The 27359-nt window shown below is 40.1% G+C and overlaps 1 protein-coding gene across 5 annotated transcripts in view; it reads right to left on the bottom strand.

Annotated features, from left to right (window-relative positions):
- Nucleotides 1-10307, bottom strand: part of Vps41 (VPS41 subunit of HOPS complex) — a 159442-nt gene extending 149135 nt beyond the window's left edge. The window contains exons 1-2 of one of the 5 annotated variants that reach the window (XM_021180045.1): nucleotides 10253-10307; nucleotides 2174-2212 (exon numbers count right to left, since the gene is read on the bottom strand). In XM_021180045.1, the coding sequence (XP_021035704.1) occupies nucleotides 2174-2212; nucleotides 10253-10273 (60 nt within the window). In that variant the 5' untranslated portion in view covers nucleotides 10274-10307. Of the gene's footprint in view, nucleotides 1-2173; nucleotides 2213-3638; nucleotides 3809-10252 lie in introns of those variants that run through there. The other 4 variants (XM_029468458.1, XM_029468460.1, XM_029468461.1 and 1 more) reach the window with 4 other exon arrangements.
- Nucleotides 10308-27359: the final 17052 nt, after the last annotated feature.

Raw genomic sequence — 27359 nt, 5'->3', positions numbered from 1 at the left:
TCTTAAGAAGGTTCTGAGTTCAAATCCCAGCAACCACACAGTGGCCCACAACCATCTGTAATGGAATCTGATGCCCTCTTCTGGTGTGTCTGAAGACAGCAACAGTGTACTCACATACATAAAATAAATAATTCTTTAAAAAAAAAAAAGAGTAAGAGAAGAAAAGTGGAACGGGATGAAGGAAGATTCATCAGCCTACTCAGTGATGTCGTAAAACACTATTCCTGGGATGGACAGTGGTTCAAACTGCATAAAGACAACCGCAAAGATGTCTCCCACGGCTGGACTGCAGCCTGAAGCTTGACTTGTCCAACAACAAACTCATTCAATAGGTAACATCTCAGCAAGCAAAGCTGCCTTTTGTTTATGTTAAACAGCTTGCGTTTCTTGGGATAGCAACAGCAGAGGCTCCTAGGAAGGCTGGAGGACCTGGGGGACTACGAGGATTCTGAGTGCTGTGGATGCACGGCTATGTACTTTCCAGAGCTCTGTAGATGGACAGCTGTGAACTTCCTTGACCAAGCTGCCTTGTCGCAAAAGGAGGAGTCAAGTCTCCCAATCATTCACAGGACTCAAGTACACTTTACATCTCTACTTTGACTCTTCCCTTTAGGACCAACTTCTAAAGAATGCCTTCCCTTCTTGCTGAGAAGCAGCAGCATCCAGCATGGCCACCTCTGGGCCCAGTCTATCTTAAGTGCAGTCCTTGAGATCCCTTGACATCTATTCTATCCTTTGTCAATATTTTCCCATGCACAAAGGCTAAATAAAAGTCACTGGCTTTCAGGTGACTGTTGCTAGTCTCCTTGCATCTCTCAGCTCTGGCACCAACCCAGAGTTGGATCTTCTGGTTTCATGGTGTGTATTATCCCCTATTTTCTGGCTCTCCTGGAGGGCTTATTCTATGCTTTGCTTACTCTCCTTGTTAATCCATTTAGTATCCTGAGGATATCTGAAAAGATTTAGATCTAAGTAAGTGGCTTTCAACATCCTCTTCACCTGTGAGATAAAATTCTAGCAAGCGCTGCCTAATTCTGCTCCAATGATTCTGGGCATTCAGAGTTCTAACCTTAGATTGCCAAGCAAAACAATGGTAATCTGGACTGTTCTTCATACACGATCAGAAGTTAACAGATATCTTTTCCTGTTTATGAGCAAATTCAGAAATGTGGCACCTAGGGTCTCATGGCACTAAAAACGCTACAGTGAAATGTTAAGAGCCAGGACTAGAAAATGCTGTAATATATATTTTGTTGTCTGGAGATTTTAAACCCATTATTTCATAAGAAAAGCAAAATCCATATAAGAATATGCAATATATATCAACCAAAGATGAAGAAATTATCACAGATACTGTCACACTGGTAGAAATTTCTTGCAGGGTGACAAGATACATTTTCATTTGCCTTCCCTAAATGAAATATTAAAAGAAAACATTTCACCTGTAAGTCCATCCACACAATTTGTATACTAATTAATTTACATTATGCTCAGCCTATTTCTTATGCAAAGTTTTATAAAGGAGTATTTCAAAGCAGTGACAATTTTAAAAGAATGATTATAATCTTTAACAAAACTCCCTAGTAGTTTCCTTTTTAGATAAATGAGCTATAACTTCACTGACTTAAGAAATATTATAGACAGGAGTAGTGAGCATAGGGTGTATGATCATTCACATTCGTGAAGAAGAAAATGAACAAGCTTTGGGACCGAGGTGTGGCTCTAGCGTGAGACACATGCCTAGAAAATGTAAGGAGTTGGGAAGAATCTTCAGAATTACAGGAGAAAACATATATACTGTAAAACCATAATGCAAAAACTGTGAAAACAAGTAGACTTCAATGGGTGGGGACTGGTTTCTACAACTTTACATCAGTCTTCCCAGGATGTACAGCTGCAGGTGAAGACACCATTCAAGACAACAGACAGAGGTCCACGGAGTAGGGGCTATAGACTGTGCCTCACAAGATGAAGAGAAACAGCTTGCTTGTTTCTCTCTTGATGTTTAAACCAACCATTTAATGTTTTAAAGACAACTGGCATGCTATTCCTTAGGATCTGTTTTACAGCCCTGCTTTTCTAATCTTTCAGCCCCTGAGAATGCCAGACTTTGTTGCCAAGCAAGCCTAAGACAGCATCAAGGTGAATGACAAACTTGCATGCTCCATCTTACCTCTGACTCATCTGTAGATTCTTCAAGAGACTCGGTTTCCTGCAAGCACAGAGGAGAGAGTCAGAAAAGAAAACACATCTGCAGTAGGAAAGTCACCGTACCCCGCCAGCTTTTCTGGAAAAGTCATCTGCAAGTGCACTGCAGAGGGTTCAGAGGGTTGTACATGGTCGGCTTAAATACTCCTCTTACAACTTCACACCTGGCTGGCCTGGAACAGGGGAGCGGTGGGGAGGGAGGGAGGACAATGACAAAGGACACTAGGGTATGACACTAATGGAAATCCATCTGGCAAAACTTCCCTGATAGTACAGGGGGAAAAGAAACAACAACATGAAATGAACCAGTTTTTATACTGAAATCTCTTATATTAATGAGCCAGAATCACTGTTTGCTAAAAGTCTGGGGAGGGATTGGTGGGATGGGATGGGTGTGGCCAGTTTGTGTTTGTTTGTTGAAACAGGTTCTCACACTTTCCAGGCTGGCCTTGAACACTATGTAGCTCACAAAGACCTTGAATTTCTAATCCTCTTCCTCTCTATCCTATGTGCTGGTAATTCAAGGCACCAAGTCTGGTTTTATCTACTGCTGGAGATTGAACTCAAGGATCTGTAAATGCTAGGCCAAAACTCTACACCTAAGCCACATCCCCAACTCTAGAACAATTCTTATCAAAAAGAATCTCCCTCCAGTGGTACTCATCAGACACGATATAAACCCTTTAATAAACCAGTAACTCTAAGACAGATTCCTCCACTTACAACAGTTCCCTTCCTGCTGTACAATGAATCTTGCTGCTCTGGAGGAAACAAAGCAAAAAGAGAAAAAATGGACTTGATCCTGCTAATCTCTCACCTGTCCGCTGAAAGGAAGAATCTGCTGATGTCGTGCACCCTCAAAGAGGTCAGCAAAATGAAGATTTACTTAACGTACTTATAGATATCAATAGCAATAAAAAGTTCCAGCTAATATGCTGACACCGAATGTAAGCGTTTTACAATCCATGAGATAAACAAAGAGAACAACAAAAGAAGTGGGTAGCAACATTCTAGACTGAACATTTTAAAGAGAGTCAGATGCATATTCTACTCAATTCAAGACAGATACCAGCATAAATGTAAATTTGATGGTCAAAAACTCCTTTATTTTGTATGTCAAAAAAACAATAAAAACTTGGGAGAAGGCATATAACTCCTAGAGGAAGCTTAAGTTTAAGTCTTACGGAAAATATAGCCCTTGTCCTTGAAGATCATGTAAAATATTGAGATGTTACTTTCAAGATGTTTACTGGGCATGTGTCCTTAACATGAGTAAAGCATAAAATCTTTTCTGAGTAGTTGCACAGATTGTTTTATTCAACGTGACTCAGAATCTTAGAACTCTCATTAGTTTTGAAGGTGCAACCCTCCAAAACAACTGTTTACCTTATATCTGCAACCCACACAAAAAAGAAAAAATCTAAACTAACCTTCCTATTATTGGCCACTGGTTGTCCAGTTAATGGCATGCATCCCTCCTGCTCTTCCAAGCCATTTCTCTTCCTCGGCACTAGCTATTCAGGTCCTGGTTTTGGTCTTTTTACCGCCTTCCTCTATTTCTTCTACACACACATTCCACTTTTACAATGAAGTCAGAATTCTAACAGAATAGAGAGCAGAAATAATTCAAGTAAGCAGCACCCACTTCCCATAAATACCCACCTAAGCAAACACGCTGGGGAAGGAAGGGCCTGCTGCTTATAATGAGGCTGAAAGAAACTACGTCTCGACATGTAAAAGAACAAGAGCAACTCAAAATGGATGAAATACCCATTTAAGCCACAAAATCCTGAAGCTCCACATAGAAACCTTACTTGACTTTGGCCTTGGCATTGATTTCTTGGCTATCACACACACAAAAAAAAAAGACTCTGAGACTTCAGATGTACAAATAAATAAATGGCACTGCATTAAACTAAAATCTTCTGCATCTCAAAGCAAATAATATACAAAGGCAGCTTATATGTTGGGAAAAACAATCTGTTGGATATACATCACAAAGGTCTAACTTTCCAAGCTTGCAAAGAATTCACACAACTCAACAGCAAAAAACAAGCAAAACAAAACAAAACATATAACCTAATTAAAAACAGACCCTAAATAGAATTTCTTCAAAGAAGACATTAAAAAGTGGACAAAAGGTACATGAAAGGTTCTCACAATCTCTAATCATAAAAATGCTAATCAAAAACACCCTTATCACTTCGGATAAGTGGAGGATAGCTTTTACTAGAAAGACAAAGATGAGGCGAACTGTAAAGGTCCTGATTATCCTTGTATGTGCAACAGTAAAGAGGGAAATGTCCTATGCAAACATGATAGAGCAATGATTTCTAAACACAGGGGTGTACAGAAGTGAGTTAATATGGGTCAAAGGACACAAAGTGTCAGACATGTAGGAATAAGTGTTCTAAGGAGCTCAGGTATAAAGTAAAGGCCATAGCTGCTAAAGGCATACTCCATGAATTGTAAAGATTTTTGCCAGAGAGATTATAGTTATAGAAGAAATGGACAATTCCAAGAGGGTTAGGTATCTTCATGTTTCACTATGGTAACCAAATACATATATACATATCCACATATACATACACATTTTATAATATCACACTGTGTACATTAAACACTCAGTAGAAATTGATTTTATAGTTACTATTCTGACTTCATTACTAACCATCTATTATATGCCACTCATAACACTAAGTGTTTTACTGTCCGTGTGTCTCTGATACAGCATTTGATCATCTCTAACCTCTTAGGCAGGTACAGAGACTGAATTTAGTGGTTTCTAAACTGTTTCTGATCCCTGAGATCCTTGAATATTAAATAGCACTAGCAAAGCGAGGCTGTGACACCCATGCCAAAAACCTCTGTCTAGATTCTGATTTTCCACATTTCAAGTGTTAAAAACATATCCCATACCTAGAGTGCTAAAAGCATGTTTGGTTACTCTTCCAGGAAAATTACACTGAACCTAAGAACATTTTTCTAATATAGAATCCACTCAAATACACATATGTGGTAAATGGAGGAGTGTCCACTCATGTGCCTCATTAGAACAATGTAAATTATCAACCAACAGAGCTGGTCCAGATCTTACAATCCAATGTCACACTTCTCCGCATCAGAAAGCATGCAGTGCCAGAACCTGAGGCCTCAAGGCTTGCAGATCTCAGGGATGACTTAGGCTATGCACTTTCCGCCGGCTGGCAAAAGCCGAGAATGTGCTTCAGGCCTCCGCTAAGACTTCCCATCACCAGTAGCACCAAATACCTGAACACATCTGCACTTCTGTCTATGTTAAGAACGCAAGGCATGATAAACATCACGTGAGGACAGTGTTTCTTAGCTTCATTCTTCGACCAATCCTTCTACTTAATGTTCTAGAGACAAAGAAGTAAATAAAAGGCATAAAAATGCAAACCCAAGAAACAGGACTGAACCATGAGACAAGTTACTATTAAAAAATGCATGGTTTTCAACATTTTTAGTCTCAAGAAATCTCATATTTGAATCCCAAAAAAATGTAAGCTGAGACTGCATTGTTCTGTGTGTAAGTCAACCTCACTAAAACACTCCAAAATATTGTGTGGCTTTCTGTACATAGGACAGAAGTAAAATAGAGATTTCCAGGGCAATGTAGGAATGAGGAGTTATCAGTAGGTAAAGTTTCAGCATGCAAAAAGCTCCAGAGATCAATGGTGGGGATGGCTGCAGAGCATCCTGAATATACTTAATCCCACTTAATGATATACTTAAAGATGACTGAACTGGGGAACTTCATGTCCAACTAAAAACTGGGGGGGGGGGTTATGTTTTAATTTTTTGTTTTTTGTTTGTTGGTTGGTTGGATTGGTTTGGGGGATTGGTTTGTTTGCTTGCTTGCTTGGCTCAAGCAAAGGTAACGGACTAGCAGATATCCACTGACACAATTGGAATAGCCACACGAACTCTAGGCAGCAAGCTTAACAATAAGTTCAGTAATTTACCTTTCTTTTCCAAACCAATCCCCCAAACTCAAAGCATCCACCTGAAGAACTTCCCCTAATGCTCTGTGTTGGCTCTGAGATAATCGACAGCTGCCATCTAGATTTTCTTCCCAAAGCACAGATCAGACTGATGACTGGCAGCCTCAATGACCCAGCAGTGGTCTCCCAATCCTCAGTCTGTGATCTCTAATGAGATTTTCCTTAGGGTGTTCCCTCCACTTAGCCCTGGCTTAACTGCATAGGGACCCTAATGGTTTCCAGCCTTTAGTACTATCTCTGATTCCAATGGACCTCAATGGGGACAATCTTCACAGTGGACTCAGGTGGGTGTCCTGCTCCTCCGACATGAGCTTAACTGTCATGGCTCTAAGTCCATGGTACCAACCTGAGACTTAAACTTGGAAAGCACTGGCTATTTTTAAACATTGACTTTCCTTTACAGCCCAACCTAGGTTGCCCCAGCCGAACCTGGATCTAAATGATTAATCTTTGTCTTATTTATACATTAACTATTTCACCCTAACCACTTTAATAGATTTATTTCATAGCAATAAGTCTTAGAGAATAAATTTAAAAGCAAAAAAAAAAAAAAAACAAAAAACAAAAAACAAAAAATAAAAAACAAAAAACAAAGAGGCACTGAAGTACAGACAAACCTCATTTTTACTTTATATGCATGGAGCTATTCATAGGCATGGACTATACCATCTAATAAGCTGCAATAAGGATGAAATTCCCTTAATTTCTAAGATGCGGTAGTGGAAATCAAAACAAAACTGTCTCTTCCAGCCAAGGACCATATGGTTAATTTTGTGGCTGAGGGGAGAAGAGATGAAAGAGCGGGCAGAGAGGCTTGGAAGAAGAAGTGTGGAGAAGGTGTCCATATTACACGTGAATTACTAACATCCCAATGTTTTAAATATGATACAATGATACACACAAACTCTATTGAACAGAATTCACAATGTGACAATTATGAGTGTTCTCTTTCTATTAAATTCCCTTTTGGTTTGAAGACAAGCTCCTGGAGAGATACAGACATGAGTAAGCTACAGTCCTCATTCTGAGGACTCAGCAGTCCACAGGAGACAAATACACCACCAACCAGGCTTCAAGCAGAGCGTTATTCATGAGGGGTCGGACAAACACTGTTGGGCATCTGTGACTATGAAAGCCACCTATAAATCGTTCCAGAACGAAGCAAAACTGCTGGTTACAAGAATTCCAGGCAGCATTGAGGTTATTAGCTTTCTGTGAACTATAAAACACAAATGTTACTTTTACAAAGTACTTTTTCTATATCAGCAAAATCAAGGTTTTCATTATGACTTAAAGACATCTGTTTATCTCTACTCCAACAGTGATTTTAGCTTTAAACTCTGGAAATTTTTTATAGTATGTTAACTCAGTGCAGATGTCACCATTTGGGCTATTCATAACATTAAAGTGGAGACTATCATCAAAGAACACAACAGTCAGGAAAGATAAGCCAATGGGCTTAATTTTGTGCTATTCATCTTGGGAGAAATTTTGCATTTACAGGACAGGGTACCAAGAAAATGCTTTGCCTCACTCTGTAATTTGTCATGATAGTTCATTTAATACACATGTCAACTCCTAACATACTCAGTGGGAAGAAAAAAAGATGTCACGGTTTCCAAATAATATTCAAGGTGCCAAAATATTAGCAGCACCAATCCAGATTTAAAAAAAGAAAAGAAAAAGAAAAACCTACTCATGTTTAAACTAATGATATGAATATTATTTACTTATATTTTTGACATAGCAATTTTTATGAATTCATAAAACAATTTATGAATGTCTGCTTCTTTCTGCAACAGACAGTAGACTACTGGTCTTTCCTAAGGCTACCCTGATAGCAATGGAGAAGAATGCTTTTCCTAAAAGTACATCAACTGTTAAAACACTACAGCAGGAATAAGGGCTAAATGGAAAACCATGAGGATGATAAGGGCTAATTTCACATCATAAAGTGTATGTATGTATGTATATATATATACATATATATGTATATATATATACACACACACATATATACACATATATATATATATATATATATATATACACACACACATACATATTCATATATAAAATCTAGACAGGTTCTTCAGCATATTTTAAGACACAAGGTAGTGTGAAGAAAATGTGAGCTTTGGAGACATGACACTAAAACATTATAGATGTAAGCATGAGACAGTTCAAACTGACTGCATTTCAATCCATTTATCTGTAAAATTCAATCATTTAATGTATTAAGTATCAAGCAATATCCCAATATCAGCCATCAGTACTGAATAAATATTTATCATGTGGCAAGCAGAAGTGAGAATATACAAGGAGAAATAAAAAGCTTAAGACATAAGTATTATGTAGAATAATATCAGAAGGTGGTTTCAAAGAATGAGCAGGGAGCCGCAATCGGAAAGCACACGGTCACAGAGGCCTGAGGACAGTAAGGGAGAAGGCCTTGTCAGAGATCATGAAAAGGGGCAGTGTGAGCAAAGGTCCTGCGTGGGTACAGGCCTGGCCTGGTTACAGAACAGCAAGACAGGCAGCATGAGACAGAGTGGCTTACAGAGTCACAGAACCGAGGAAGGGGTGGACTTAAGGCCCTTTAGGGTAATTACAATATGGACACTGTTTTACCACAGTTTGGGACAAGAGGATTTAGGACATGGAGGCTGTATATGACTTCCATATCAGAATAAATATTTACCTCACAGAATTCTTTTAGAAGGACCAAATGCCATGTGTGAGGATCTTTTTAAGCTCGAAAGCACTGCACAACTGTGAATCAGGTCATCTGCCTGATTTTCTACATTTTAACATCAGACACCCTTGGCAAATCCCTCTTCTGCATGAGTGGGAATACAAGGGCTACTCCATATTTCTATCACACTGGGTCTAATCTAAAAACTTAACTTGGATGTTTGTTTTACTACAAAACCACAACTGTATTTCAACATGAAATGAAAATGCTCAGCCGGACGTGGTGGTGCACGCCTTTAATCCCAGCACTCGGGAGGCAGAGGCAGGCGGATTTCTGAGTTCGAGGCCAACCTGGTCTACAAAGTGAGTTCTAGGACAGCCAGGGCTACACAGAGAAACCCTGTCTCGAAAAAACAAAACAACAACAACAAAAAAAAAAAAAAAAGAAAAAAAGAAAAAAGAAAATGCTCAATGTGAAAAGCCATCTTGCAGTAGTCAAACTAAGCAAGGTCTGCTGGAAAGGCAAACTCTCTTTTTCCTCGGACCTGCACTGCAAACGACAGCTTGCACAAATGATAGTAAGAGGCTCTTGTTAACGTAATGACAAAACCCAAATTTTTCCTTGTCAAATTCCGTAACTTTTGGCATACTCAAAATAAAGCACAAATGTGAACGGTAAAAAGTCCACAAGTAAATGTCTCTTAGGACAGTAAACAGAGCATCACCATGTATGTCTTAAGGAACATCACAGAAACTGGCAAGCAGGCCATTTAATAGATGTGGGGGAAATATGGTAGATGATACATACATATATATGCTTCTATGTGTGTGTGCATATACATATATGTATACACACACATACACACATATATACATATACTTAAGAAATCTCTTCCGAGTTCTGGCCTAAGTCTTCTATTTTGTTAGTTTCATTTAATTTTGTCCTTCGCCCTATATCAGAACGTCTCTATGGGAAAAAAAAAAAAAAGGCAATTTCTACTCAGCACCTCAATGCCACTTCTCAGCTATAGCTGGACGTTTCCATCTACGTCTTGCCAGCAACAGGAATAATCCTTAAAGCCTCGCATAGCAGTCCACTCTTAACTTGCCTTTTTCGAAAAATTCCATTTAACATAAACCAGAAGGGCTGAGCCCAGGCAAGGCCGGCTCGGACAGAGCGAGTGTGCAAGGCGCTATCCGCGCGGAGAAGGGCCACCCCAACTCGCCCGGTCAGAGCTGACACGTTCCTGGCCCTCCGCGTCCCAGAACCCCTCGCTCGGGTCTACAGGTCCCGGCTGCCCCGAACTAGTTCTGCCAGCGTTTACCTGCTCCTCTGCTTCCGCCATAGCGCAGCCTGAGAGTCACATGACATACCCGGAAATAGGAGAAAACAGTCCCTGGGCCACTGCCTACTGGGAAATGTAGTTTTTCCCGCACACCAATCTGGTTCCTTAGCCAGCTCTCATTTTTGCTCAACAGAGACTCCACTATATCTATAATTAATGCTAGATTGTCATTTTGTTGTTGGTCTACGTTCTGTTGTTATTGTAGCATTAAGCACTTTCTATTTCAGGCTCCCGTTTACAGTAAAATTATAAATTATCTCATTTAGTCCTCTCTGTGATCCCTCCTGTTACTGCCATTAACGGGGGAAAGGATAGTGACTCGGAGATTTCACTAAACTTACCTGAGAAGCCTAGGTTTAGAACCTATCCCTTTCCGAAGTCTAAGACTACTATATCAAATGTTCTTTAGTCTGATATGTTGTTGTACCTGCCCACTCACTTTTTAAAGTGATAGTGACTATTAAAAAAAAAAAAAAGTCTGCAGTGGAAAGTGAAAAAATAATGTGTATTCCTGCAAAGATTTAGTATCTTGGTACATTAAATTGATTACATTTTTCATTTTGATTTAAAATTGAATTTAATTTTATAGATATTTTGTCTGCATGTATGTCTGTGCACACTTAGGAACCTCGTGTCCTCAGAGGTCAGAAAAGCATATCAGATTCCCTGGAATTACAGATATATATATTTGAGAGCTGCCATATAGCTGTTGTGTATCAAATCTGGTCCACTGTTAGAGAAAAATAGCAACTGACATATGAATATAGAAAATTATAAATGTCTATTGTTTAATTGCTTGGTAACTTACATTGACTATCTTCAAGATACAATGTCAGTTTATAATTTGTAAATTGTAATATGAAAAACATCATTTAGAAAACTTGACCTACCCTATGTTTCAGGACAAAGTAAACTATCTTTCCTATTCTGTGGGAACTCATCTTATCCACTGATAGCCATTGTCTGTTTACTGTCTTAAGCAGCTGGCAACGACTGTGGCAGATGCCTCAGTGCCCTTTCGTTCCCTGTAACTCCCACTGACCGTAGCCTCGTAGGAAGTCATATTCTTAGTACTCAGCATTTTCCTTAGTCTCTAGATGTTGCTTTCACAACTCATGGTCCTCAGTGACCTGGAAGCCATGATGATGTCATCTTTCAGACTTTTGTCTTCTCCCAAGAGCCTTAATAAGCCTCCAGCTCTTCCTGAGGCCCCTCTTCCAGCCTGCGCACCAAGCAGCTAATTTGGACACCCACAACCAAGGGTCCAAGGTCATGTCTGATGGAACAGATTTTTATATACGTTATTAAGCCGCTCAGGCCCGAGCAGCACTCATGATGGACTTCAAGCTACTGAACGACCTTGTTGTGAGAATTTTTTTTTAACTGGCAGGCGCCTAGACAATCTATCTCCTTCTTTCTAAGGTACCAATAACAAACCAACCTCCAGACCCATCTAGCTCCCTGGGGAACCAATGCGTTTATTGAGCTTACAGAGCATGGGTGAAGGGCTACTGCCTGGAGCACAAGTGGCCCCAAAGCAACCACAATGGAAAGTTTTTACCCTCCCCGGGTGAAGACTTAACCATAACAATACATGGGTTTTCTTTTCCTTGTTTTCCCCTAGCCTAAGTACTCTAACCTCTCACAGAAACTATGAAGGCACACACAATCAGTACAAAGCTGCATGACGCTATGCTGGCTGGGATGAGAGGCTGGGATGAGAGGCTGGGAAGGGTTCAGTGGCTCTCCCAACCTCCTCCTATGAAAGAATGCCAATGGTCAGCAAGCCCCGTTGTGATTGTTTACAAGCAGATGAAGATGGATGTTGTTTGATTCAGAAGCTAGTGCTATGCAACAAGCCCCTGCATAGCAGACACAGAACAAGCCCTAAGTTTAATTTCCACGGGAAATAGAAGACATTTAAATCTTCCGTTCCTCTGATTTTCTTCACAAACCATCATTTTCCCTTTTCTCTTTGTGAACTGGATCCACAGCATCTGGTGAGACTGACTGTCTCCTGTTTTGATCTGACATAGACATGAAAGAGGAAGACAAAAGCAGGTTTATTACCATGGTTTTCTCCTTGTTTTACTGGTCATTTCAATTTTGATGAGAATTAGTCATACCTAAAAGCAGTGATTCAGGGAAAGTCACCACTGAATTCTCAAACAAGGGTTTGTTCTGGACAACAGTGTGTGATCCACTCCACCCACTTCAAATTTTTATGATTTTGTTGTTGTTGTTGTTGTTGGGTTTTGTTGAGACCAGGTCTTACTATGCAACCCTGGCTGGCTTAGATCTCAATATACAGACCAAGCTGCCCTTGGACTCACAACTCCTAGTCTCCCAAGTACCTTGTTTAAAGGCATGAGTTGCCATGCCCAACCTTCAAATTTTGATGACTTCACAATCCTTCCTTTCTTTTATGCTGGGATTCTTCTTTACCCTGCCTGTCAGTTGAAAATCTTCCTGGAAAAGGTCCTCTGAGGGATGAAGATTTGGACCAGTGGTTAAGAGTGCTTGCTGTCACCATCTTCAGGAGTCAGCCTGAACAGACACATATGGATATATGTTCACACATAGACACACAAATATATACACACTAAATAATAAATAAATAAGTAGATAAAATGATAATTTTAAAATGAGAACCAAAAGGTCTTCTGAGAACTCAAATCATTCAGGACTGTAGCTCCAATTTCACTGCTGATTTGTCTATCTGTCTGTCTGTCTGTCTGGGCTTTCTTTTGCAGCAGCTGAAAGGAGCTGTAGGTTTGTATGTTGAATGAGTTCTTTCTAAAGATTCTCTGAAGGGCACACCCCTTTCATACACTACATGGGTTCTGCTCTTAGAAACATTTTAATGAAGAACCCAGCAAGACAAGTCTAGGCAAGTAAAGCTAGAAGCCCGTTACCAGCTCTGACCCATGGTGGACTTTCAACTCTGTGGAATGAAGAATGGTTGAGGTGTTTTCTTTCTCAAGGGTGGTGGTGTGTGATAGATTAAAGAAGCAGCTGGAGTTGGCTGCACATTCTTCTCTACTCACTCAATCCCTGAGAGCCCTCAGGTAGTGCTCTCCATACCTGCCATCTTCACTATATTCAAATACATTGAGCATGGGATCCACTGGGCATGAGGGAAGTGAAGAGGCACAGGCGTGCAAACTTAAAACCTACTACAGGCTAGGTTCATTCTAGACTACCAGGCAGAATGAAAGTGGCATATGACCTCTGAACCCCAAGTTTTCTCCTGTGGGAGTTTCAGATTCCCTTATCTGAAAGGTCCTAGAGCTTCTTTCTGCTACTCAAAGTACTCTCCACAGACCACTTGGGACCTCATTAGAACTGAATAATTGGAGACCTTTTTGAGGGACTTACTAGACAGTAATTGAATTTCAATAATGACCTCAGATTATACAGACATAGGTTAAAGCTTGAAAAGTGCTTGACCTAACAGTCATCAATTCTACATCAGATCACATATGTCCTAATGCACATTGTTTGTTCACCCTCTCCCTTCAAGCTATGGGAGGAAAGACTCAGCATCCGTGACTTGAAACTTGTTACTTGATATTAGCAACCAGACCACAGCCTGTCTATTTACAGAGTCACTTGCTGAGTTGAAATATCTGCCCCTACAGTCCCTGGTTATCCCTAGAGGTCTGAAACAATATAGTAACTTAGTATACTATGATACCCATTCTATTCACAGTAACCTTATCTCCTTTTAAACAATACGAATGGTTTCAATGTTGACACTCAGGAGATAATGCCTCTAAGTTGAGCAAGAACTCCTCCAAGGGAGAAACGGACCTTAACAAACCAGGCTTAGACTTCCCGACAAAGTGGCAGTTTCAAGAGACCTCCTCAGTTTTTAGCTTATGTCTTGTTACTGTGGCCTTTCCCTCAAGGTGTTTTTGTTTTTTCTGCTCAGCTTATTTTGGGGGGTAAAATGATATCAGGAATTAGACTGTTACCTTTTTTTACCTAAAACCTTTAGGATGAAATGACAGCGAATGGCGAGCAAACTCATAGCACATTACGCTACTGGCTTCAAGTGGCCTCCTAGACTCTCCTTAATTAACTTTTCCCCCAAATGGCTAAAATAATATTGATGTTATCTTTAGTGACAACAATAAACCTTGATTTCTTTCACATTTCAGTTTTTCCAAAATGGAACCCACTGACCCCCTTGTCTTCTACTACTAGAAACACTATTTAAACATACAACTGCCCAGAAGTGTCAAGTGTTGACCCCTACCTCTAGGTTTTATGATTTTGTTAAATCCTGAGATATTCAAGTTTTAAAGAGAAGAGATATATTTTGGTTCACAATTTAGGGCATTTAATCCATAGTGTGTGTGTGTGTGTGTCCATCCCTATCCCCCTGAACCCCGCTTTCCCCACCCTATGAAGAGGTGGCAGCCCACAGTGGGGGTGAGAATAAAAACACTCATGGTCTAAAAGCAAAAGGATAAAACATGAGGACCAAGGTTTAACCACTTCCTCTACTGTCATATCCAACCCTTTAAATGACTCATTGGATCCTAATTCTTAAAGGATACAGAACATCCAAAGGCACCAGGCTAGAAATCAAGCATGCCTCAGCCACTTGGGTTTTCAAGAGATACTTATCCGTGTGACAGAAGGGAATAAACCCATTAGAATTTTAAAATAATCCTTTTCTAATTATAAACATAATATATGTTTACACCTGTAACTGGAAAGATAAAACCTGTACATGACATGCAATCTAAGAGCCTGTATCTCCTCAATTCAGGTTGCCATGGCTGAAGACATCTTTGTATTTTGCTCCTCTTCTCCCTCAGCTATCCCCACCTCCCAATCCTCTTCTTTCTCTGTGTTTAAAGATTTGTTTTCTAGTAAAAACATGTAATCAAATTTTTGTGATCTGTTTTCTTCACTGACTCCTATTTAAAACTCACATAGAATTAATACTATATAGGTCCTAAAATATTCATTCAGTGGTGCTTAGTATAGCTTGATCTATGAAAAAAAAATCCTAATCTTGATAAACAATCCTTTTGTCCTTTGATTTAATTACCATTGTTCTTATCCAGTTGGTAAATATTTCCTTAAGAACATATTTTGAAAGGGAATAGCCTGGTCATGGATGCCTTTTAAGTCATCATAAACATTTTTTGGTAAATATCACAAAATGCTTCATAAAGACCTGTTAAATATTGATGTGTGCTGATACTGAATACTTGAGATCTTCTCAAGCTACATGCTGAAATGACATTTTGAACACTAGAGGTAACAAGTTTTAGAGAATGCAACTTTGGAGGACTAAAATGTAAAATAAGCCTGGGATTCCAACTGTGTATTTTCATATCAGATATTTTTGGGACCATTTGTTTGAAAGGACCACAACGTAGACTGTGTGTCTGCAACCCACTTACTGAACTGCTTTCGTATTTTTGACAGAAGAGCACAAAACAATTTTTTTAAAGCATGAATTCAATCTATCCTGAATCCAGGTGTTTGACTGTGCCAGGAAAATGTATTATATAATAAAAATCCTTCATTTTCAATCAAAATTTTGAGACAAAATACTCAACACATCCTGCCAGTAAATCCAAATCCTATTTACAAAACAGGGTCTGCTTTTCAGTAGGATTTTAGGTCAAGATACACTTGTGAATGGCCTCAGCTTCTCTTATATATTGAGCCCTTCAGACATAAAGACAAAATAACTCAATTCTAAAGGAAGAGGATGGAGGAAGGAAGTACAAGGGTTTGCTGTACAAGGCAAAAACAATGTGCATCCTCTAAAATTTAACACAATCAGTATGTCAGTGATTTAAAATTAATATTCATAAATTGATATAAATTAATTAATAAGAATAAAATATTCTTATTTTTAAAAAACTGTACTGTGAATTATTCATAGTTTGGTTGCTATTTAATCATATTACAGCTAATTCTACAGATGATATGACCTTCCCAGAGCATATTGCTGTCACTACAAAAGGAATTAAAGAAATAAACACAATTATGTTAGTATAATATTTTCTACTTTGATTAAACAGTACTTTACAGTGAAAATAAAATATAGCTGCCACAGGGTTTTATTTTTATTTTGTTGTCTTTCTGCTGCATCCTGTCATTTATTGCTCTAGCAAGGCTGGAATGTGACCAAAAGAGAGTCTCAGCTGTCACATGTGCCATTGTTATCAGAGTAAAATTACAAAAATCCTGATTTGACCATCACTACTCAGGCTGTAGGCCTTCAAATTGTACATAACTAAAGAACAACAAATAGAAGTTCAGAAAATGAGTATGTGGGGTTCACAGGAAGCGAAGCCATGCCAACGCCCTTAGGTAAACCTTATCAGACTCCTTCATGGTACAGCTCAGGGTCTGCACCTGGAGATTCAACCCATCTCAAATAATATTCCAAAAAGAAAAGAAACAACACAAAATGATTGCTCCTGTACATTGAAAATTATTTTACCTCGATTTTCAAGGCATTTACATTACATTATGAATTATGAGTAAGCAAAAGATGATTTCTATTTGACAGGAGGATGTGTGGGTTCTACATACGCCTATACGGTTTCCCATAAGGGACTTGAGGATCTGAGGATCTGAGCATTTCTGAGGTTCCTGGAACTAATTCGTTGTGGGTGATCTGAGTAGTACTTGCATTTTCATTTGGATCGAATGACAGTTACTTGAGAGAAAGGGTTCTGTAGCATACCCAGAACAAAGGCTATCATAGCCTCTCCAACAGGTGACCGTGAGCTTCTAGGGCACTTTCTGCAGTCTCTCAAGGCCCCCTCTAAGCATTTGCTTTAGTGGCCACCTCTCACTGTTTCTACAGACTCTGCTTCCAACAACAATGTTCTGTCCTTTCTGCTCCCACAAAGCCTAATGGCAGAGACATTCTGTGTTGAGTATTTATTGTATATAGGACAGACATGTTATTAAATTATCCGTCCTTCACCTTTTTTCCAAGGGCTTCTCTCCTTACTAACCATGCCCAGACTCACTATTCATACCATACCATGATCAACCCTGGCTAACCACATGCACCCCGCCAAGCCCATACCCTGGCTCACCATCCATCCCCCTCCACACTTGTCCAGAGCTCCATGTACATTATTGATCTTTATTCTTTTCCTGAGATTATTGAAATGAAGATCTGTAAGGACCCAACTATTTTCTGATGTCCCAGATGTCATGGGAAACTTTTTTGTTGAAACAAGTTCAAATCCATTTTCCAATGTATACTAAGAGCCCTACCTGACATGTAGACACACATACAACGATTGCTATCTCCTCTTATCAGTCCTTATGTTGTCTTTCCAGTAGGCTTTGGAAGAAACCACCTTATTTCCCAGCATCAAGGAATCAAGGAAGGTTGTGTTCAGATAAAGAGAGGGTCCTTCTCTGTTCTTTGGATGCTGGTTGTAGCTGCCCACTGCCCACTTTCTCCTGGTATATTCCCACACTTGTGTCTAACAATAATCAAGGCTGAACTCCCCTTTCTGATGCTAGCTGAATTTTCCGCCAGTAACTAATTTTACCAAACATTTCTTTCTGTGTCTCAGATGAGCAGTTAGCCAGACCACTAGCCAGAGCCATTTTAGAAGCACCTTCAAGTTCATGAAAAACTGTAATTCAAAGATATTGGCTGTGTTAAATGGTTCAGGAACTAGATCAAAAGAAATCTAGCCTTGAGTTTGCTTCCTAGTCGATCTGGAGTCAAGAGTCCAAAGAATAACACCTTCAGACAGATACTAACGCCAAAACCTAGCCACCTTGCCACAAACAACCTTGGTGTCTTAGTTAGGGTTTTACTGCTGTGAACAGACACCATGACCAAAATTAAGTCTTATAAAACAACATTTAATTAGGGCTGGCTTACAGGTTCAGAGGTTCAGTCCATTATTATCACAGTGGGAGCATGGCAGTATCCAGGCAGGCATGGCACAGGAGGAGCTGGAGTTCTATGTCTTCATCCAAAGGCTGCTAGTGGAAGACTGACTTCCAGGCAACTAGGGTGAGGATCTTATACCCACACCCACAGTGACACACCCATTCCAACCAGGCCACACCTATTCCAACAAGGCCACACCTTCAGATGGTGCCACTCCCTGGTCCAGTGATATACAAACCATCACACTTGGTAACCCTTGGGTTAAAAGTAATGCATTTTCTCCTGTCTGCTTAGTGCCATGAGGTTGAGGGAACAGTCTACTGCTGTTCTACAGACGGGCATAAAGCACTACGCAACCAAGACTTAGATGTAGCTTTGCAAATTAATGCTCCCCAAAAGAGATACAGTTTACTCTTAGAGTGGAGATCTTTGTTTACCTCTTATAATAGTTTCTTCTAACAAACAGAAATAAATTACAGTTCTTTTATATTTCTAATGATCTGAGAACAATACCAGGTTTACACTCTGGTTCACAATTTGCAAATATTTTCAGAGACACTTAGATGCTAGCCTCGGGATGGAAGAAAATAAACAGACTCTGGTAGCGATGGTCTTCACAAATCTGGAGCTATTTCAAAATGTCATCTCTGGTAGGGAACTCCAGTTACAGCCATAAGCTGTTCTCTGAGTCCCACCATGCTGCAAATTGCTGCCTGGTCAATGTCTTTTATGTGCCTATAGACAAAGAGTCATTTCTTCCTGTAATAGTGTCTATCTGGAAGAGGCCTCAACAAAAGTCCCAAGACAGGAGCCTCTGCAAGATTTGGTTTATCTGGAGGGCACCATCCATTTCAACCAGCAAATTTCCACCAGGTTTAACAGTTAAGTGGAATATATATTCTTTTTTTTTTTGTTTGTTTTTTGTTTTTTGTTTTTTTTGAGACAGGGTTTCTCTGTATAGCCCTGGCTGTCCTGGAAAGATGGCTCAGCGGTTAAGAGCACTGACTGCTCTTCCAGAGGTCCTGAGTTCAATTCCCAGCAACCACATGGTGGTTCACAACCATCTGTAATGAGATCTGATGCCCTCTTCTGGTATGTGTATCTGAAGACAACGACAGTGTACTCGGGAGGCAGAGGCAGGCGGATTTCTGAGTTCGAGGACAGCCTGGTCTACAAAGTGAGTTCCAGGAATATATATTCTTATAAAGCATATGATTTTTGTCTGGCTCCTTGCTTCATGCTAGCTATACTAAGATAGCACTTGTGAACCTGAGCTCACGTACACCAATGCAAGAGGCATACAGTAGTGTCTCATTCAGTGTATTTAAATGCTCGCTCTCACCATTTACTGCAGGGAGATTTCTGGGTAGACTTTCATCTGACTTATACAAAGAACTGTATAGTACAGTGGTCGCCAGAGAATTTCCATGGGTTAGTTCTGGGATCTATATCAAACTCTTTCATGCATGAAATGTGTCTAAAATCCTGACTTTCCAAATTATTAATACTACACTGTCATTATATAATCCATGTAGACAATAGTTCACAAGGCATATTTGTATACATACCTATGGTAGTTGTTAATTTAACCATTTCTTTGTAGTTAGTATAAAACATGAACCAAAGATTAAGAGACAGTTCTGCTGAGCTAGGGTGAGAGGAGCTAACAGAAAGTTAAATGTACAGTGTGAGTATATCGGACAAAATTCAGAGAGACTTTTTGCTTATTTTGCTTATTTTACATTTTATTCGTTTCCTTTTCCCTTCTCCCCCACTGAAAAATTCCAAGGCCTGTGCATACCATCTGTCTTTCCATGGCAACAGACGGCCTTGGGCAGGGTCTCTGTTCTCTAGAGCTCCCTGACCAAACAGACGACAGCATCCTTTATTACAATTTCACTCTAGCTTCCGTACCAATTCCTTCTTCTTCACAGAAATAGTCTTCCTTCCTATTTCCTTTCTGCCTCCCTAAACCTCCTCAATAATAGAGGCTAACCCAGAGCCACAAACCCTCGCTCTCTTGGGGCAGCTGTGATTGTCGAGCTGAGAGTGGCCACATCAGGCTTCAAACCATGATCCACGGTTCAGCCCAACGCCATTAAGTGGTGCTTGAAAGAGACTGCCTAAGTACATGGCTTGTGGGAAGATTTTTTTTTTCCTTCATGCTTCTCAGTGAATCTTTCTAAAGAAATACATTTTGAGCTCTAAGAGCCTCTTTCAAAGTGGAGAGGATATTTGTAGTTTTCAAGAAATTAAAAACCAGGCCACCACCTGCCAGAGTGGTTGAAATAGGGCCCCACTCTTCTGGAAGAGTGGTCTTCCCAGGCTAGGAAAGGGTCTAAGCTTCCTAACTGAAGACAGGAACTAATTCATCAAACAGGGAAGAACACATTTTGTTTTTAAAGACCACCTAACACATTAAGAAGTTTTTAGGATCATTTTGTGGGAGGGGGCACATACACACACAGGCTCGCACATGTGTGCATATACGAGTTTGTGTGAACATTTGTGTGCATGGGCATGGCTCTGTGTGTGTGTGTGTGTGTGTGTGTGTGTGTGTGTGTGTCTGTGTGTCTGTGTGTTGTTCCTGTTGAGTCCAGATGAGTGAAGGTGCTTTCTGAGACCAGTAGAGGCGGTTGGATTCCCTGGAACTGGAGTTACAGGGAGTTGTGAGTTGCCTGACACGATTGCTGGGAATTGAGCTCTGGTCTGTAAGAGCAGGAAGCACTGGGAAACACAGGGTCATTTCTCCAGTCCCTACAATTCACACTTTTAAACAGAGAAATATAGTTGCTGACTGCATTAAGGGATAAGGAACTAAGTAAAACAATGTACCTTAATAACAGCATCCTTCCCTTGAACAATTCAGCCTTAGATTTAGAGATTTTGTAAGTCTTTATGGCCCCGTGATATAGAATGAGGAGCAATGTGATTATGGCAACTGACTTTCCCCAATAACCAAGGCTCTCTCTCTGTCTCCCATTTTGCTCTTAGCCCAAAGGAAAAAAGTTTAAAGGATAAGTTTAGGTAACAAAAACTAAATACACTAGAAATTATAATAAAGTTTAGCATAACCCTTCCACATATTGACGATAAATTAATTAAACATCATATTGAGTGGGAATATTTCCACTGAGTTTTCCAAGGACAGATAGTAAATTTAAAATGTCATCATCGATGTATAATTGCTTCAAAGCATATGGCTGACTCTATTCCAGGTGGCTTTTCCCACATCACTGTATACAGTTTTTAGGCCTTTCCAGCAATTCTAAGGAAGAAGAGATAAAAGAGGAGATGCCTGGAAACATGAAAGGTTTACCTGTGGCCATGGATTAAGCTTCTGTTTCTGATTTCTAATTTATTACTTTTCTTAAAATAACCTTGATTTATATCCTAAGGACACCACATTAGAACACAAGTATCTAATGTCAGCGTCAAGAAATACCATGTATGTCTTTTCTCTACATGTTCACCTATGATAAACGCAATCATAATAGTTTTAAAAAATGTATTAATGTTCATATATGGTAGCTTTTTACATTTTGAGAAGAATATTTAGCTTTATTTTCATGGCTGTGAGTACTTGCCTGCGTGCCATATGTGTAGCTGGTGCCTGAGTACTGCAGAAGGCGGTGTCAGATTCTCTGGAACTAGAGATAGAGATGATTGTAAGTAGCTAAGTGGATGCTTGGGAAATAACCCTAGTCCCAGCCCTGATGCTGTTTGCATTTTGATGCTAATTCCGCTTCCCCAAAAGGGGTTATCTTCGGAGGAGGAGGGAATCGAGTACCCGTGACTTCCTGTGACCCTTCTAATGAATAAAGATTTCTAGGAAACCAATCACTGGGCGAGTAGGCGGGACTTCGGGGTGGGACAGAGGGACAGCAGGAGAGGAGGATGGGCTGGAAGACAGGAGCATGGAGGCGAAAATGTAGGTAGCAGAACCCCCCCCTCCCCCCCCCCGCACCCTCATCCCCATTTGGATCGGGTACTGGAAGATTTAACTTGGAATGGCTGATCAATTAGGGTGTTAGTTGTTGTGCCCAGTGCTTGAGCTACCTGTTGACTCGGAAGTAAGTTTGTGTGGTATTTTCCTTCACGCAGCAGCTCAACTGGGTTCCAGAGAGAAAGGTACAGTGGCAAAGCATGGATTTGCAAGAAGTACACAGCCAAAGGCCGTGGGAATTTGGAAGCGTGGGGCTGGAGTGGTAGTGACCCTCCAGTGGGAACTTAGCAAGCCAGGTTGCACGCTTTCTGAGCTCCAGGTCAGAGAGTCTGCCAAAGATGAGAACAAGGCCTGCTGGTGCCTTGCCGGCAATAGTGTGGATTACATATTTTAATATTTCACGCAACAGCTCTTAATACACCGAGTCATGCCTCCAAAGCCTTAACTTTTCCAAACATCCCGACAACTTAGTTATGACTATGTTGTATCCTTTACTTAAATATTCCACTAACTTTTCTTTGTAAGACTGCCCTGTGAAGGTTTCTGCATTGCTAGCTTCCCTTCTGGAGGGAGGGAGAAATTAAAGGCGTTAACCCCTAAGCTCATAAAGGTTGATGACTGGAGGCGGGGGTCGGGGGGGCTTCCCTGATGTAAACAGTTACTGTGGGAAGAAGAGACTCCTCCAGTGGGTAGCTGCTGGTCACTGTTTGGGGGAGCTGGAGTGATGCAGTGTCGCCATGCCTGTGCGAGAGACTCTGTTGACGCAGCTCTGTGAGACTCATCCGTGCTTCTTATAACCACTCCCACCATGATCGGTAAGGATCCTCAAGAATCTCTGGCTTCCCAAACTGTACGCGAAGGGGATTGGTTCTTTAGTCTGTTGTTGTTCTATCTAGGATGAGTAGAAATATAGACTTCAGAAAAAGTCATACAACAAAGATAAAGTCTAAATTCTTCAGTGTGCATCCAGGACTGTTCAAGGTGTAGAGATTAAAATGAAGAAATAGAGTCAAACGGCATACTTCTTAAAACCTTATTTTCATTTTCCTTCCTCCTGTCCATGAGTGTGGTCTAGTCTTCTCTCTTCTATCTGCTACCAGTGTCATTTGGGAAAATCAATTCAGTGTTTTCATACAAGAAAGTTGAGTATCTACAACATGTAAAATGTCTGCACCTGGCCAGAGGCACAATGGGATCAGGACCTAGCCCATCATACACAATTGCTGAACTTTTTACACATCACCATGAATCAAGTCAGTGGTCTTACCAGCAATTGCAATAGCATGGAAACTCATTTGCTATTACCAATCCCCTCACCAGAAATCTGTTTGTCTCCGCCTCCCAAGTGCTGGGATTAAAGGTGTGTGCAACCACTGCCCATCATATCTCATTATCTTAAGTCAACAATCAAGTCTGTGACTTTTTCAGATGAGCAAGTTGAAGTATGGAAAGTTTATATGACTTACACGGTACACACAGGAAAATGCCAGCCTCAGGATCAGAAATCAGGTCCTTTGTTGGGCACCTAATATTCATATATAGAGACATACGAACAGAATATTAAAATAAACAGAATAATAGATAAAGAGTAGAAGCTAAAAGCATGGATATTTAAATTTCTCAAACAGAAGAGATTTCTTAGAGAAAAACATCACATTGGCAGAATTGGCAAAGAATGTGCTTTAAAAAAATCATAACATTACACTTTTAAAACAGCATTCTAAAATAAAGATCTCTGTTCTATTATAGACGAGTAACCTCAGATTTTAGCAGGAGAACTAAAAGGATAGGATCATAGTACATGCACAGTAAACACAAGGAAAATCTGCTTCTACTAACTCAGTGTGCAGGACAGCAGACAAAAATGTATGTGCTTATGTATCTTTCTCCCGCTTTCCTTCATTGCCCAGCTAAAAATGGGAGTATACAAGAGTTACGGTGAGTTTCAGCCTTTGCCTGGAACAGACGAAACACAGACCCTAAAGAGCCAAGTGTGGCCTCAGACAAAAAAAAATGTATATGCCAGGGGCCCCTCCCCAGTGTTCTGTTCAGAAAATTATCTAATAATGGTAATGAACCTGCTTTTAAGCTTAAAAAAACAAAAAAACAAAGAATGAAGAAATAGAGTGTGTTCCCTCCCCAGTGCTTGTAAGATCCTATTAAAAGTTAGAGAATAAAACTTCCTTCTCTAGCAATGTTGCTTTTTCCCATTAAGTAAATATTGATTTCCCCTCCCCCTTTTGATACAGGCTCCAAATCACCAGCGCTCTCTAGGTACACTGCTCTGTGTGTTGCCAACTGCTAAGCAGCCAACAGGGGGTGCTCTCTGCATATTTTGACGAGGGGAAAATGGATTCAAAATGATTTTTTAGATCTTTCTTTCTCTTATTTTCAAAGCACAAGTGAAGACTGCGTCTCTTCAGAAACACAGAAAGGTTTTGGCATATGTGTTCAGAGCAAAGCAAGGAAATGCGTCGGCCAGTTGACAGGAGCTGGAGAGAGATCCGACACCTGTGCAGGAAGTGTGAATTAGAGGCTCCAAGGGAATTTGGTCCCTTAATAATCTGAGCCCCTGTTCATCAAAATGAACCTAAATTTCCAGGGCTATAAAAGCTAAGTTCATTGTGCAAGTTATGCGTTTTTTATTTCATGAATGTAGGCACAGAATGAATAGACAGAGAAGGCAGGCCAACACCACTGTACTCCTGTGCTTTTAGCATGACCCGATTTGGGGTTTGTTTGTTTTTTTTTTCCACCTCTGGAGTGCAAGAAAAGGATAATGCATCCCAGTGAGCTTCTCCTCTGAGTAAAGTTGATGTCCAGATGGCAAACAAAAAACATGCAGCATTTTGCTACATAAAAATTTAAGCAGATGTGGAACATTGAAATATCTAGTCATGATGTTTGAGAAGGCAGACTTACCCCTGGAAGCAGACTCTACAGTAGTTGCTCACCTGAGACACAGACACTTGGAAAGCAAGGTTGTTTTAAGTTATCCACTTCTGAAGACAGGTGACAAAGAGCAGAAGTAACAAGTTCTCCTTAGAAGAAAATTCTGCATGTGGCCAGACTTGCAAAAGGTACCAGAACATATAATTCATAAGCCACAGGTGTATGTGGACATTTTTAGAAATAGTTACTGCTGATTAGTGTTTATCACACTAATAAATAAGGTTTCAGAATTTTTAAAGTCTGTATTTTGATTTATACAGCAAGATCTGAGAAAGAGGGGTAGCCGTGGTCATTATTCAATACATAACACAAGGAAAAACGTGCATCTTAGAAACATTTTGTTTTCTCTTTCTGGAGTCTAAAGAACTTCCGGCTAAAAGACATATTTTGATTAAGATAATATTTTTCCCTAATCAATATTTTTTACCCCTGGGTTATTACTTTCTTGAAGGCTTCTCTGCCTTTTCCCCCTTTCTAAATTAGTCCATGTAGCTTATAAGAAACTATCAGCACTGCCATACACCACCGTTTACATTAAATCTTTCCCTTAATATTTACTGCTGGGTAGCAGGGCTTGTCTCTAGCTTTTATAGTCTGGCATCAAATCTTGCAATGTGTGTTTTATACTTAATTGGAGTGGGGATAGGAGCACAGGAGCAGAATTAGCCATTACTGAAATAAGCCTCCTGTTGACCGGTATTCACATTTCCACATTGGTTGACTAACGCTGAATACTCCTTGGTGGGACACTATACTGAATGTGATGTGCTTGTTTTACACATGTGCCCAGTACCATTATATATGTGTTCAACAACTACAACAGTATCTGAAGACCTACTCTGGATTTCTGAACTTAACTCATTGCAAACATGATAAACACTCTATGGACCAACATGGGAGAAAGTTCCCCATTTTGAGTAGTTGTGGTCACAAATAGGGAAAGAAGGAAACGGGTTCATACTCTACCTTTCACTGTGTTGATTTCCTCCATAACACGGTCCTCTACTTCCTGAAACACTCCTTGGCTGCACATCTCTAGACACATCCATACAGTGATGTGATTCCTAAAATGGAGGCTCTAAGTCATATGATGCTTTGATGTACATTGAAATTGTGAGTGCCTTAAATGGCTTGTCTAACCATACAACAACAAAACAAAACAAACAAAACCACCCTGTTGTATTTTATAAAAAGCTAAAGATATGTTTTATGGAGCACAGTATGGTGAGGTGGGAGGGGTGCCTCGATGGGCCCATGCTGAAGCATCCCTTCCCCCTGAAGTAACAGCCATGCAAAGGGTAGAGTATAGAATAGGGTTTATCTTGGGGGGGCATCGGGAGGGGAGTTGAAAAGGAAGTACAAAAAGAGAGAGAGAAAGAGAGAGGGGAGGGAACAGCAGGTTGTCCAGGAACTATATAAAAAAAATTAATGTTCCAAAAATCTTTCCCTCTCTCTGCTATTGTTAGCTTAAAACCCCTGAAGTTCAAAATGTTAACAGTAATCAGTGGGGCTCAGATAAGCTTTTAATTTAGCTCTGGTAAAACACCACCACTATTATCATAGTCGAAACCTCAAAATTTGCAATTTCTTTTTGTTGTCTTCTAAACAAAAAATGTTCTTCAATCATGTTAGAAATCTCGGTTCCATCTATAAAGCCAGCCCTCTGGATAGAGGAAAGCGTGTTCATGATTTAAACCCAGTATCATTTTTAGGTCCACAAGCTTTTACTATGACTCAAAGGCGTGACTCTACTGCTTTCTTTCACCCTGGAATGTGGATTTCAGTAGAGATTACAGAGGTAATGCTAATATATCTAAAACTTTTTTTGGTTTTGGTTTTGGTTTGGTTTGGTTTGGTTTTAGGTTTTGGTTTTTGGATTTTCAAGTCAGGGTTTCTCCTTGGCTGTCCTGGAACTCACTTTGGAGACGAGGCTAGCCTTTAACTCAAAGAGATCCTCCTGAGTGCTGGGAATAAAAACGTGGCCACCACTGCTGCTGGCTAAAACTTTTATCTCATTTTGTAAAGTTAAAAGATTTATGTAAACTTCAGGGAGTCATGAGAGATAGATCCACCTTTCACAGGTCAAATGGACTACACATAAATACTCCTGTTAATTAAAAGCATGTTTCCTACCTGCCTATTGCTGGGGGTGAGATTTCTCTCTTTCCCCTGGTCTTGGGACTCTTTTCTCCTAACTACCAGGACTGTAATCCTGAAAATTTCAAGTAGATAACCAAGATAAAAAATTTCCCTAAACTTCACAACTTTACCTTTTATCCTTG

Source organism: Mus caroli, chromosome 13 (assembly GCF_900094665.2).
Source record: "Mus caroli chromosome 13, CAROLI_EIJ_v1.1, whole genome shotgun sequence".
Taxonomy (NCBI): domain Eukaryota; kingdom Metazoa; phylum Chordata; class Mammalia; order Rodentia; family Muridae; genus Mus; species Mus caroli.
Note: the sequence above shows the minus strand (reverse complement) of the source record. Positions and strands in the feature narration are given on the sequence as shown.